This window comes from Hippocampus guttulatus, chromosome 2 (genome assembly GCF_054856545.1).
Source record: "Hippocampus guttulatus isolate MCC_2025c chromosome 2, RoL_Hgut_1.0, whole genome shotgun sequence".
Classification (NCBI taxonomy): domain Eukaryota; kingdom Metazoa; phylum Chordata; class Actinopteri; order Syngnathiformes; family Syngnathidae; genus Hippocampus; species Hippocampus guttulatus.
In genome coordinates, this window is record NC_141262.1 from 33546874 (window position 1) to 33561428 (window position 14555).

A 14555-nucleotide genomic window follows, 5' to 3' on the forward strand; every position below is an offset into this window, starting at 1 on the left:
ATGCAATTAACAGCACGGACGCCAGTGGCGAATGGAACAAAGGACAACAATATACAACAAACCACAGAGCCCCAGACAGAGTGGAGCCAGCAACTTATGAGGCGTCCCAGAGCCGCAGCACGGCTTGCGGAAGAATTCAGACTTAATACGCGGAAACCTTGCAGATGCTTCCAAACGACTTTCCAGGGATATTTCGAGAATTATTTTGGGATTAATATAGTTTACGTTGCTGCACCATATTAGGCAAATGTAACCTATAGTTTATAACACTGGTGTGTGTAATTCATCGATTGTTCTCTGTTGATTTTTTATGTGAATTTAAGGAAACATGCGCGTTATAAGTGAAAAATAAATATGCACAGTTATAGATAATATACGATAATCACAGATATGATAGATTAGTCAGACGTAATGTCAATGCGCGAACTATTTTGCCAGCACAGCGGAGGGATATGTACCCCGCCTCTCCTCTCCTTCATGCAACTTGTCTTGAGGATCTGGAGGGCATGGGAGGCGGACGGAAAACTGCAGAAAATTCTTCCTTCTAAAAAGTTGGACGTTACACATGGACAACTCTACAAACTAGATGAATCGCACGTCTGTAAAGGTATGATAACCGTGCACGGGTATGTGATGTTAAGTGGAGTTGCACGGTACGCCGAGCTCACCACTTTCTCTCGGTGGGCTAGCTAGGCTAACAGTTAGCATAGCTCAACTTTGCTGGAGAAGTTCAAAAACTTGACGGAATGGTAGTAGACGAGGAAGCTTCACTCGCTTCGGTTTTCCAATTCGTTCGTGCTCTTCTGCATTCTACTTAAACGTCATATAGTCGTTAAAGGAGACAATATTATGAGTTGTTTGAGTTGTACGTTTCTAGCCAGTTTCTCGGTAAATTTTGTAATGTGAGTGGAGCTCAGTTAGCAAATGGGCTTCTCGCACTGTCATCGTTGGCGTCCTCTTCTGTGTAAATTCAAATCTTGACGACAGTTTTTTTTCGCGTTGCGTTGACTTTTGGGAAGATCTGTTCACAGCTGTTTGGGATTTGTGTGAGTCGAGCTGCGTTTCTCTGAATCCAGTCGCTCTTCCTCTGGGTGGGGGTGCTCATCCCCACTCACCAAATCGTTCTTCCATATTGTCTCTGTCCAAATTTGTACATATGGAAGAATTGAGGGAGTCCATTAATGCACGTGGGGCATCATCTCATAATTAATTAGTTTTCACATTGTTGGAAAGAAAAGGTTGAAATTCTTCAAGGACATGCTATGTTTGTATACTACACAACGTGTCAACTTTTACTTGCATAAAGTAATGAAGCTGAAAGGAGCAAGCTACGCATCTTTTCTAAGACAATTCAGAGATTGATCAAATGAAGAGTAGGCAATGTAAATACAATACAGTACAATACATGCTGATTTATATAGCGCTTTCATGTTTGTTGTTCAACCGCAAAGAGCCATCAGTGCGAAGGTGTGTTATCACTTAACAGAAGATGAGCTTTATCTAGAACTTTGGTCATCCAGATTCAAATCACCTGTAGTTGTGTTAAGTTTGGCCATGCCAACGATTCTCAAACAGGATGTTTCAGAAGGTTTGAAAATGTACCCATGTTGAAATGTGTAACGTCTTAGCTCACCTACAATGAATGAATCAGCTATGAATCACTAATGGGATTGACGTGAGTACAACTGACTGAATGTTTGAAGAGTTTATTGAATGTCAGGAAAAATCAACTCTATGGGCCAGTAATGTCGTGTGTATGCCTACATGCCCCCATTGGAGCGTTTCCAGTATTTTTGTGTCCGTGTGTGAATGTAGAACAATGAACGGTGGAAGTAAGTGCTGGACAGCTGTGTGCTGTAAGGGAGGGATTGAGGCAGGAAACAGCTTTTGGTGGTTACATCCTTTTCTTGCAGGACGGCTTTCACAAGCCCCCAGACAGCAGCTGAAGGCTACACGTTTGATTGTTGGCTCGGACCGCGTCATATATCAACACCTCTTACAGTCTAACCTTGAGAGTTGAACTCGGTCTGTGTGAGATACTGACTGACTTCCAAATTATTTAAATGTTATAACATATTTTTCCACAAGTAATCATAAAAAGTGAATTAATTAATTCGACAGACTACAATTGCCATTACCATAACCCTTTCATTAACAGTACAGGTGTTTAGAGTTGTTTTTGTAACATTTTCACCAGGGCTGTCATGTCACGATTAAGCAAATGACCAAAATAAAATGAAACCAAAATTGAACCAATTCTTGAGGCTTTGCAACGGCAGTTTTTCCACATTGACTGTTACTGCAGTCACACATGCCTCCGCGAAGAAACAAGTTGGTGCAATGGTGGTGAGCCAAGAGTCTGCAAAAGAAAATGTCTTAATATGAGGTCATTCATTCCAAGTGCAATGTGTGCCACAACAGCACGTCTACGATGTTGGCTAATTAATATAGCCTACTGCGGCTAATTAGTGCATATTGTTACGCTATCGCAAGTGGTCCAAGATGGAGACAGCTGATGGTGCCCTTTCAATTACTTTATTGCACAAACGGTAAGCAAACAAATATGAAGGAAGTACAAAGAAAGAGTCATACACAAGCTGCTGACAGCTAAAATTCACACCGACTCACTCAACACCCAAACTGGATCACGGGTTAGTCAGTTGACTGCGAGCTAACTCTACGCTGTCATTCGCTGGTGCTGACATCACTCACCAGGATGGACTCTTGCCTTTTAAAGGCATACACACTCAAAGCCACAGCTATTACAGCAGAAAGTTGGTAGTAGTTGTAGGATGGTCCATTTGAAACAAATATTCCATCGCAACAGGCCCATTTTAAACATAATCGTTTAACTACAGCATATAGCTATGTTAGCCTCTGTCTAATAAAACTAAAATAAACTACAATATCTCACCCTTTGAAGATGCCAGACGGGGAATAGCAAGGCATTTGCAGGTCAATGCCATCACCTCGTGGCACATATTTTCCATTAGAACATTCTCATAGCATGCCAAACATTATTTTGACTGAAATAACGGTTATCTCATCTCAATTTACCCACAAATATGATTCCTTTGTGTGAAATCTGGGCCTGTTTATTGAGCACAACCGATATTGTTGTTTCATTGTAAACAGGTGGACACACAAGGTCATCGTACCGTCTGCCGTCAAGTGAGCATGTAATTGTTCTGCCTGTCTCTATATATCACTGGCATGGATAGATAAAGATACTTTCAGAGTCGGTGAACGCCTGCTTGCTCCTTTTAATATATCCGTTCAACGGAGTGAACAATTTTGCAAACACAATCTGTCAGACCATTGTCCTTCAAGTTTTGCCAAGGCAGTAAAAAAAACGACATGCTAGGTATTTGTAAAAATGAACACGGCATGGGTTCACATGGTTACGGTCTCCCCGTTTGAACTGTTCACTTTTTATGTCAATAGAAAACTGGAGACTGATGGTCTCCTGAATTGTACTTGCCTGCCTGAAATACTTTCTAGTTTGCTGTCATTTTAAATTAGGAACTTGACCTGCTATCCAATAGTGAAACACTCGGTCCTGCCTCATATCTACACTGGGTTTAATTTAGCCATAAAATTGCCTGTAATCTGCCATGTTTCTTTTGCATGACTGCATTTGACAGAAAAATTCCATCGTCTTATGCTGATGACTTGCTCGTTCAGGCATAGTTTGGCCATCTATAACATATGGCCGTGCGCGTTGCTAAAATTGGCCATTGATAATCTGTTTTTTATTTTATTAGAGAAAGTATTTCCGGAAGGTAAATGCTTCCGCTGTGTTTTCCAGACATCTGATGGATTAAAAGCGCTGGATGCTGACTGGAAGTGCTGAGAGCTGCTTCAGCCTGTCTCTAGGACAGTCATCGTGCTCTTCTCTCCAGCTGACCACACCCCTTCCCTCCTTCCATCGGCAGTTGTGACTCTGCTCCGGACAGCTTGCTGCCGGCCCCTTCCTGAGCAGCAGCAGCTGCGTCCTGCTCGCTGACTCCTCTCACTCCCCTCCTTCCTGTGCTTGGTCAGACAAGGCTAGAGCCTCCTCTCTTCCCCATCTCCCCCTCCGAATAAGTTGAACACACATTCACCAGCACTTAGTGGAGGTACGCAACGAAGGCCTTAAATTCGTCCCGATTCCCTCAGCAGACTTTCTCCCGGTTGGCCTGCCCTCATTTCCAACATGACTTCCATGTCCAGTCTCTTTTCCTTCACGAGTCCAGCTGTCAAACGCCTGCTTGGCTGGAAGCAAGGAGATGAGGAGGAGAAGTGGGCAGAAAAGGCAGTGGACGCTCTTGTCAAAAAGCTGAAGAAGAAGAAAGGGGCAATGGAGGACCTGGAAAAAGCCCTGAGTTGCCCGGGACAACCCAGCAAATGTGTTACCATTCCCAGATCACTGGACGGCCGGCTGCAGGTTTCCCACCGCAAAGGCCTGCCACATGTAATATACTGTCGGGTGTGGCGCTGGCCAGACCTGCAGTCCCATCACGAGCTCAAGCCTCTGGAGGTGTGCGAGTATCCGTTTGGCTCCAAACAGAAAGAGGTGTGCATTAACCCGTATCACTACAAGCGAGTGGAGAGTCCTGGTAAGCACAGTTTCGTGTTCCTGTTTCACATAGAATTTCTAGAAAGGCTTAAAAGATTCATATCTTTCACCATTGTGTCCATGTATGCAGCATGAGAAATAGTAAACGTTCACATTCCCCTTGCCGTGCAAATGCGCAAAAGGCAAGAAGTGATCTGGTTTGCTCAGCCGCTCCCTCAATTGCACAGTAAATCGATATGACGAGCTCTTATTAGATGATGTGCCTCAGAGACTCTAGAAGGGTGTGGCAAGAGAAAATGTATTTGGAAACGTATGAACATCTCAGACTAAGAGCATAGCGCATTATCTCACTCAGCCCATTAATCAGGATGCCTTTTTGGAGTATAACATCTATCTTCAAATGCGTACATTTTCAGTGGCCTCAGAAATTCAATTTCTCCCTTGTTTTGTCTTCAAGGCGGGGTTTGTATTGCTAGATGAATTGCACTTTGTTGGGTATATGTTGATAAAAGTTTTCAGTCCAATATAAGTTACCGTATTTCCCGCACTATAAGGTGCTTCAAAGTGTAGTCGAGTCAAGTCAACTGTATTTATAGAGCACTTTCAAACGGCCATCGCTGCATACAAAGTGCTGTACATGGAGCAATTTAACATGCACAATAAACAGTAAGACAAATCGGTAATAAAGGCGGTAGAAAGCACCCAACAGTAAAACCAAGAACAAATCTAAGTCATGCTGAGTCGAATGCCAAAGAATACAAGTGAGTTTTGAGGAGGGTTTTGAAGATGGGCAGCGAGGAGCCTTGCCGAATGTTCAGTGGGAGGTCATTCCAGAGAGAGGGACCAGCAACAGAAAAGGCTCGATCCCCTCTGAGCCTCAGTTTAGTTCTTGGTACTTCTAATAAGGTCTGGTCCACAGACCTGAGGCGCCGGGCAGGTGTGTAGGGGCGGATGAGCTCAGAGAGGTAAGGTGGCGCTAGATTATTCATCCATCCATCCATTTTCCGAACCGCTTGATCCTCACTAGGGTCGCGGGGGTGCTGGAGCCTATCCCAGCTGTCTTCGGGCAGTAGGCGGGGGACACCCTGAATCGGTAGCCAGCCAATCGCAGGGCACACAGAGACAAACAACCATCCACGCTCACATTCACACCTAGGGGCAATTTTAGAGCGTTCAATCAGCCTGCCATGCATGTTTTTGGAATGTGGGAGGAAACCGGAGAACCCGGAGAAAACCCACGCAGGCCCGGGGAGAACATGCAAACTCCACACAGGGAGGCCGGAGCTGGAATCGAACCCGGTACCTCTGCACTGTGAAGTCGACGTGCTAACCACTGGACTACCGGGCCGCCTAGATTATTCAGAGATTTGAAAACAAATAAGAGGATCTTGAAAATAACTCTAAAATATATGGGGAGCCAGTGAAGGGATGCCAGAGTAGGAGTTATGTGCTCCCTCTTACGAGTACGTCAAGAGGCGAGCAGCGGCATTCTGGACCAGCTGAAGGCGCTTAATGGAGGATTGGCTCACTCCAAAGTAAAGGGCATTGCAGTAATCGAGCCGGGATGTGACAAAGGCATGAATTACTGTCTCAAAGCGTTCATGTGAGAGGAGAGGTTTTACTTTGGCCAGCAGGCCAAGCTGGATTTTACAACGGCACCAATTTGCCGATCAAATTTGAAATCACTGTCCAGTTTAAGTGTAAGGCGCACCTTCAATGAATGGCCTATTTTAAAACCGTTTTCATATATAGGGCATACCACATTAGTAAGCTCATTGAATAGAAGCTACAATAGTAGCTAAGGTTGCGCTATGCATCCACTAGATGGAGCTGCGCTGAAGGAATACAATACAATACAATACAATACAGCTTTATTTAAATAGCGCTTTCACAACCGCTGCAGCTGTAACAAATCGCTTTACAGACTATTTAAATTACTGTGTCCAAGTAATCAGAATAATGATCCATAGATAAGGCGCATCGGATTATAAAGCGCACTGTCGCCTTGTGAGAAAATTTAACGCTTTTAGGTGCGCCTTATTGTGCGGAAAGTACAGTATTTAGAAAGTACAGATCAAAGCATGGACAGCTGTTTTTACCAGCTAGAATGACGCATAATACAGTGATAATTTTACAGTTTAACCCCAGCGAGTCCCAGGGACTCGCTGATCGGAAAAGTATGAGTCCCATTATGCATTGAGAGCAGGGGTCCAAAGTCGGTCCTCAAGGGCCGCTGTCCTGCCTGTTTTCCAGCTCTCCCAGGAGCAACACACCTGATTCAAATCATCAGGATCGTTTTAATGCTGCTTTCTCAAAGTCAACTTATTGTCGCAAAAAAATATCCAACTTTAGCTGCTTCCTCCGTGATATCTCCGCAATAAACTTTCGCAACACTTGTTTTAACGTTACACAACTTGGCAATCGTCTGCTCTCCGCGAGGTTGAAGGCCGATGTCGTCAATCTCGTCTCGCGAGGACAGAAATCTCGTCACGCGAGATTATTTGACGCGAGATCCAAACAACAATGTCGGCGATTGTCGAATTGCGACACTGCGTTGCTGGAGAAAAAGATTTACCGTAGGTTTCTTTTTTTAATTTTGTTTTGACAGAGAAATTTCCTTGCATCCCAAAAACGCACATTATTTGGAACTGTCCGTCCCGCGGGAAAATTATGCGTCTAGAACGCGGGACGCAGAGGTAACGAGATGACTGGTAATCGCTTCGATAATCTTTTCTGGTTTCTAATCTATACCATAGCCATAAATCACATCATCCCAGTTAGATCAGTAATGCAGTACATGCATTTGAAGATTTGCTGTTAGGGTGTCTTGCGAAATCGCAGTCAAATTAGTGGCCACAACTGTAATATATTACATCATAGAAGTGCATTTGATCGCGTTCTCGCCCTCAGCATTGTAGACATGAAAAACCTGCAGTAATTCAAACATGGGTTTTTTAAATCAGAAGGGAAGCCCCATGATTGTTCACACCACTCCGTAAAGGAAAATTAGATTACCGTATTTTCACGACCATTCGACGCACCGTATGGTTGGGCGCAGTCTCATTAATGGGTGCTATTTCTGTATTTTACACATAGACAAAACGCACTGTATTATTGGGCGCGATTTTAAAGTGGTAAAACATACGGCAGCTTAAACATACGGCATGCATGCGCGCACGCTAAAAACACGTTAGCTTGTAGCATACGGTAGCATGCCAAGACATACAGATACAAGCTAAAAACACGTTTTTAAAAAGGCAACGAAGCAAAACGGAGTTCCGTTGTATTTTATTTAGCCATCGTACAATGTACTCACGTTTTTCGATCAATCATCACCCAGAAATCCATCAAAGTCCTCATCCTCTGTATCAGAATTGAACAATTGTGCAAGTACCGGTAATCCATCAAAAACGCCGTGTTCCCTCTCGTTGTCAGAGTCACTCTCATTGCCATGTGGCTCCACAGAAATGATGCCGGCTTTGCCAAAAACTCGAACAACAGTGCAAGCAGACACGTTCGTCCAAGCAGCCACAATCCATTCGCAAATTGTGGCGTAACTCGCCCGGCGCTGCCTCTCACTCTTTGTAAAGTTGTGTTTGCCATCGCCGCTCGCAACTTTACTTTGAACGCCCGGTTGATGCCGATGTCCAGCGGTTGGAGTTCTTTAGTCAAGCCTCCGGGAATAACGGCAAGCTCAGAGTTCATTTGCTTGACTTGGTTTTTCACCGCTGCTGTGAGATGGGCACGCATGCCAAAAGCATAACCGATGGCTTAAAGTTTGAACTGAGCTTCGTAGGCGTGTCTCTTTGTAGAATTTATTTTCGGGGGTTCTTAGAAACCAAAACCGAAGTTGTTTTGCCACAATGCACATAGCCACACTCTATACAGGTGTTGGTACCTGCTTGTAGCGTCCCTTTAGCGTCCACTTACACGCCCACCCTTCACTCATTGGCGGACTGCTTCCCCGCATGCCTGTCACTCGCCTCTGCCTTTTCTCTCTCTTTCTCTCCATATATGTATATATACACGCCCACCCTTCACTGATTGGCCGACTTCTTTGCCGCATGCCTGTCCACAGTCACTTCCGCCTTTTCTCTATATAAACAGCGTGTCGGCTGTCAGTCAGGTTTTGGAACTCAGCGCATAGACAAGACGCTCCGCATCATAAGGCGCCCTGTCCATTTTGGAGAAAATTTTAGACTTTTAATGGCGCCTTATAGTCGTGAAAATACGGTACATAATTACCTTCTTTGCACGGTCGGCGACGTCACATGTTGTGTCAGCAAAGCACAAACACAAGATTCTCAAAATAATAAGATCTAGCCCAAAGAAACAAAACTGCCATTCTCCTTCCCCATGGCCAGACTAGGTCCCACCACAGAGCTGATGCTAACAATGCACTTGTATCTTCAGCTATATTCAAAGACATAACTCTTTACAATTACTGATTTACAGTAATACAAATTTCATATCACAATTATGGTGACCATGGACATCAGTGTTATATGGATATTGCGAAGTAAAAATGGATTGTTACACTACGGAAAACCACGAAACAAGTTTTATTTTCAACCAAAAGATGCAAAATCAGCAGCACTATGTACATTTTGCACATTAAAAAATTGTCACCAGTAGCAACTGAAAATGAATTTTTATGCCTGCAAGACGCCGCAAAATTAGTTCCAATTGCCAATATATATTTAACTTGCAGAAAACTTGCCTTGGTGTGCAATTTTGGGTGGTGCTCAAAGAGAGAAATATTGGCATGTTGCCCTTTTCATTCTTGTAAATGACAAAGAATACCAAACCAATAACAATAAATTGGTATACGAGCAAATAAGTGTTGAAGATTAAGGATTTGTCATTATAAAACTGAGATTAGGATGTGAATATACAGTATTCTATGTTTTGATTTATATTTACATTTGCGTTAAAATATTGATTTTGTTCCATGAGCGCAAATGACGCCTCCTAACTATCACAATAAATGTTCTTCCCCTTCTTTGTTTCGTTCTGCTTTCCAGTGCTCCCTCCAGTCTTGGTACCCCGTCACAGCGAGTTCAACCCGCAGCACAGCTTGCTTGTTCAGTTCCGCAACCTGACCCACAACGAGCCGCACATGCCCCTGAACGCCACCTTTCCCGAGTCCTTCCAGCAGCCGCACAGTGGAGGCAGTGGTCCTGGTGGAGGAGGAGGAGGAGGAGGAGGAGGAGGCGGCTCTTTTCCCATCTCTCCCAACTCTCCGTATCCTCCTTCTCCTGCCAGCAGTGGTACTTATCCCAACTCTCCTGCCAGCTCGGGGCCCTCCAGTCCATTCCAGCTCCCTGGTAAATGTGTGCCGAAAGAAGTATTATAAAAATTACTTTTAAGTACTATTACACAAGCTGTCTGACCAAAAAAAAAAAGTTGCACAACCGCATACTCGCAGATTTACAAATTTTATTTTCATATATGTGTATTTTGGGCGGGGGAGTGGCAAGCCCCTTTTTTTGTGGAAAACAGTTATTAGTGTTTTATACCCAGATCTTAAAGTGCTCTTTTTTCCCCCCCATCTATCCATCTAGTTTCCTTTCTATATATATACTGTTCACAGATTGAAGCATGTGTAGAAGTCTATTTTTCCGTATTATTCTTTTGCAGTCTTTCACATGTACCCTGTCCTATATTTTGTAGTTATTCACATTTTCTCCATACAGCTTGAAGTGGATGGTCTTGTCTGTCGGTACAGTTTCAAACAGATCACATTGCATCTCTGTCGGGAATAGTTGGCATGTGGCTGCTCGGCAGTCTGGGGACTTGTGAAATCTTACACCTTTCTGTGGGACTGATAGTGTGATGATTGGTCAGATTTGGTGTGTGGGTGCGCGCGCGCGCGTGCGACACAAAACATTTACCGGTAGCAGCTGGCTCATCCTCATTAAGCGCTCTTTTGCTTTCTCTCGCATTTCCCAGCTGACACCCCACCTCCAGCATACATGCCTCCTGAGGAGCAACTGGGCCAGGAGAGCCAGTCCATGGAAACCAGTAGCAGCCTAGGGCCACAGAGTATGTCCAGAGGAGGTGAGCAAAACGATATCCTTGGCCTGTTTATACACAATTATAGTATACCGATGCTGTGGATTCTGAACGGCCAGGCCATGAAAGAAAGCATATTATTTACTCATTTTGATTCAGGGTAGGACTCAAAATTAAGCAAACCAAAACTGATGCAAACCTGACACAATTCTGTCCACCTGGATTGCAACAATAATGCACAGTCGTGATTGAAGTGGCTAGTGAATGAGTTTAGACGTCAGCTGTGGCCAAATGACTGTTTATAGACAAGGTCATTGTCTCAAACTGATGAAAGTAACAAAAGCACAACCACAGAGGTGTCCTAGAAAAAAAACAAAATAAGAGTAAGATGTGTAGTTGACCTGGGGTCAGAGAGGCATACAAATTGTGAAAATTTTTCTTTTAAGGCACTTATTTTTTTTTCCTTTCGTAAAACGGCATAAAAAACTCTTGAACTGTCAGCCTCATTTGTGCAAGTAATGTTTTCATGCCTTTGTTTGCATACGTGAGCGAATGGTATTGTATAGTTCCAGCTCATGAAATTAGTTGAAATGAAAATATAAAGGAACTACAGTTCAACACGTAATAAAACCAGCTCACTGAGACTGTCAAGTCAAGTCAACTGTATTTATAGAGCACTTTCAAACAGCCATCGCTGCATACAAAGTGCTGTACATAAAGCAATTTAACATGTACAATAAACAGTAAGACAAATCGGTACTAAAGACGGTAGAAAGCACCAAACAGTAAAACCAAGAACAAATCTAAGTCATGCTGAGTCGAATGCCGAAGAATACAAGTGAGTTTTGAGGAGGGTTTTGAAGATGGGCAGCGAGGAGGCTTGCCGAATGTTCAGTGGGAGGTCATTCCAGAGAGAGGGACCAGCAACAGAAAAGGCTCGATCCCCTCTGAGCCTCAGTTTAGTTCTTGGTACTTCTAATAATGTCTGGTCCGCAGACCTGAGGCGCCGGGCAGGTGTGTAGACTGTGACAAACAAGTAGAGAACAAACATGAACAGGGTGAATTTCTTTCAGCTGATGACAGAGGGCAGATAAAAAAAAAAATCAAATCCACAAGTGGTTTATATGGTGGAGAACACTTTTATTTTACCATTTTTATTATAGTTATAAATGTTTAGCCATATTGTGCAGAGGAGCCTCAGCAGTTTTGAGGTCCATTTTCAGCACAACATCGCAACATTACAGTACTAAGTAAAATGTACGATTTCTATGACCAGATCTTAATGGAGCTCCTGTGTGATGTCTCAAGGTGTTTGACAAGATATGGATGTACATAAGGACTTCATTCAGTTAATGGGTGTGGTGCGTGCGTGTGTGTGGTGTGCGCGTGCGTGTGTGTGTGTGTGTGTGTGTGTGTGTGTGTGTGTGTGTGTGTGTGTGTGTGTGTGTGTGTGTGTGTGTGTGTGTGTGTGTGTGTGTGTGTGTGTGTGTGTGTGTGTGTGTGTGTGTGTGTGTGTGTGTGTGTGTGTGTGTGTGTGTGTGTGTAAAACTCGGCTATTTGTGTTTTAGATGTTCAGCCTGTGGAGTATGAGGAGCCGAGCCACTGGTGCTCTATCGTCTACTATGAACTCAATAACCGCGTGGGTGAGGCTTACCACGCTTCATCAACCAGCGTGCTCGTGGACGGCTTCACCGATCCATCAAATAACAAGAACCGCTTCTGCCTCGGGCTGTTGTCCAATGTCAATCGCAACTCCACAATTGAGAACACCCGGCGGCACATTGGCAAAGGTACGACCACCAGTGGTCAGCATGTTACAGGTCAAAAACGTTTGATTCAATGCTAACAGTCAATTGTCTTTGGCCAGGTGTTCACCTGTACTACGTAGGAGGCGAGGTATATGCCGAGTGCCTCAGTGACACCAGCATTTTCGTCCAGAGCCGTAATTGCAACTATCACCACGGTTTCCATCCCACCACTGTCTGCAAGATCCCAAGCGGCTGCAGCCTGAAGATCTTTAACAACCAGGAGTTTGCACAACTTCTGGCTCAGTCTGTCAACCATGGCTTTGAGGCCGTTTATGAGCTTACAAAAATGTGCACCATCAGGATGAGCTTTGTAAAGGTAGGATTGCTACACAGTTATTCTGTGTGTAACCGCATGTTGAACACACAGTATCAAAGAGTGTTCAGGTTACCTCTGGTGTCAATATGACACATGTGCTGTTGGTATATTTATGCCAACACACGATTCCTTGTGATGGCGAAGGTAACCACAATATTAGTGTCCTGTTGTGACGGCCCCTTTTAAAGACGGTGACTTTGGCAATATATTTAGCATATATCCACACACCTCTTGTGACTCCTTTTTATAAAAAAAAAAAAAAGGGAGACTAGCAAACACAACTAGCAACTTTTTCTTGTGTTATTGGACCCTTTTGAAAACCCAGAGACTGCCACCCAGATGCGGTCTGAATCGGAGAGGTTCACACACCCTGCGTCCACACTGTAGTTTACTTAAGAAGCTGCTGGCTGATCAATCCCCCAACTTGTAGATAATAAAATCAGAGTTTGCTTCAACTCATTCCTACGTTGACCAAATTTATCCTTGGCATGCACTACAGGGAAGTGCCTGGTTAACTCGCTTCAAATACGGTAATGTTTGGTGTATGTGTAATTATGATGTATCATTTTGATCCTGTGTGCATAAGAGAAAATCTAAATTAAAAATTTAAAAAACTATACTCGTCATTAAAAGAAAGTATCAAAATTTGTATGTTGTACAGTCATTCCAACTATTAAATGCACTTCATTAAAAGTCCACGTTATCTAAGATTCTTGCTGATGGTGTGTGGAAACGCGTGACCCGTTAAACGAGAAAAATACAAACCCAAATTTGTGAATTGTGATTCAACACAACCTCAAATATTTTCTCAATTCGCAATTCTTCTCTCTTGCCTTGTTCCGTCCAGGGCTGGGGAGCGGAGTACCACCGACAGGATGTCACCAGCACACCCTGCTGGATCGAGGTGCACCTGCATGGGCCGCTGCAGTGGCTGGACAAGGTCCTGACTCAAATGGGTTCTCCCCTAAACCCAATTTCCTCTGTGTCCTAATCATGGAGGATTTGGATTAGACTTTTTTTTCCCTCCCCTTTATTTTTTCCACTTTTTTCCCCTCCATCTGCGATTTTAATTTAAGGTTGTCTTAACGGCTGAACTGTTTACAATTAATTGGGAAGGGACATTGGTAGAATGTCAGCGGCAGCAGCCAGAATCAGTTGTTGAAATGTTTTCATGTTGCCTGGAGAAAGACAAGAAATCCCCAACTAACAGTGGTGGCATGGACTGCCACATCTCTACATTCTTCACCTTGGATACATGCAGTTTTAATCTTTTTGCATCTATTAGTTATTCTAGCTATTTTATTTCTCTTAATGCCAAGTTCCGAATTGTGGCGCAATTGACAATGACTTCAGAATGTATGGAAGCATTTTTTTATGTCTCCCTGTAAAGAAATAGACATGACAATTTAAGACTCAGATATTGCAATTTTCAATCTTTTAGTGTCTAATTGTAGAAAAAAAAAACACTGAACTACTGCCTTTCTAATCTGATAGTTTTTGTTGTGGGAGATGGATCACTGAATAAGTTCTTCATGCCATAAGCTAACACAATTGTCAATGTTACACGTGTTGCAATAGAAGTAGTCACATAAAATCAAATCTGACTATAGACGTATTAGGAGTGACTGCATTGTCCATTTTCACTCTATTGTGCACTCGGATTATGCGGAGGCATATATTAAATGTTGCCGTGGGTTTCAAGACTTTATGTTGATGAATGGCTTTTTGAGCTCCATTAAATAAACAGGTTATTTCGTTACCCTGTCTTCGTTTACTTTTTATACACGTGAGACATCAATTTCTGGATCCATTTCTTAATCGAAGATCGGTAAAAGATTTTGAAGGAACCCGTTTGCTC

General features: G+C 43.4%; 1 protein-coding gene across 1 annotated transcript; it reads left to right on the forward strand.

Annotated features, from left to right (window-relative positions):
• Positions 1-469: 469 nt before the first annotated feature.
• On the forward strand, positions 470-14456 carry smad5 (SMAD family member 5). Its single transcript, XM_086105782.1, has 7 exons — positions 470-607; positions 3809-4598; positions 9583-9885; positions 10511-10618; positions 12142-12363; positions 12441-12697; positions 13545-14456. Exons 2-7 carry the CDS (start codon positions 4196-4198, stop codon positions 13686-13688), a joined length of 1437 nt encoding a protein of 478 aa, XP_085961908.1. The 5' UTR covers positions 470-607; positions 3809-4195; the 3' UTR covers positions 13689-14456.
• Positions 14457-14555: the final 99 nt, after the last annotated feature.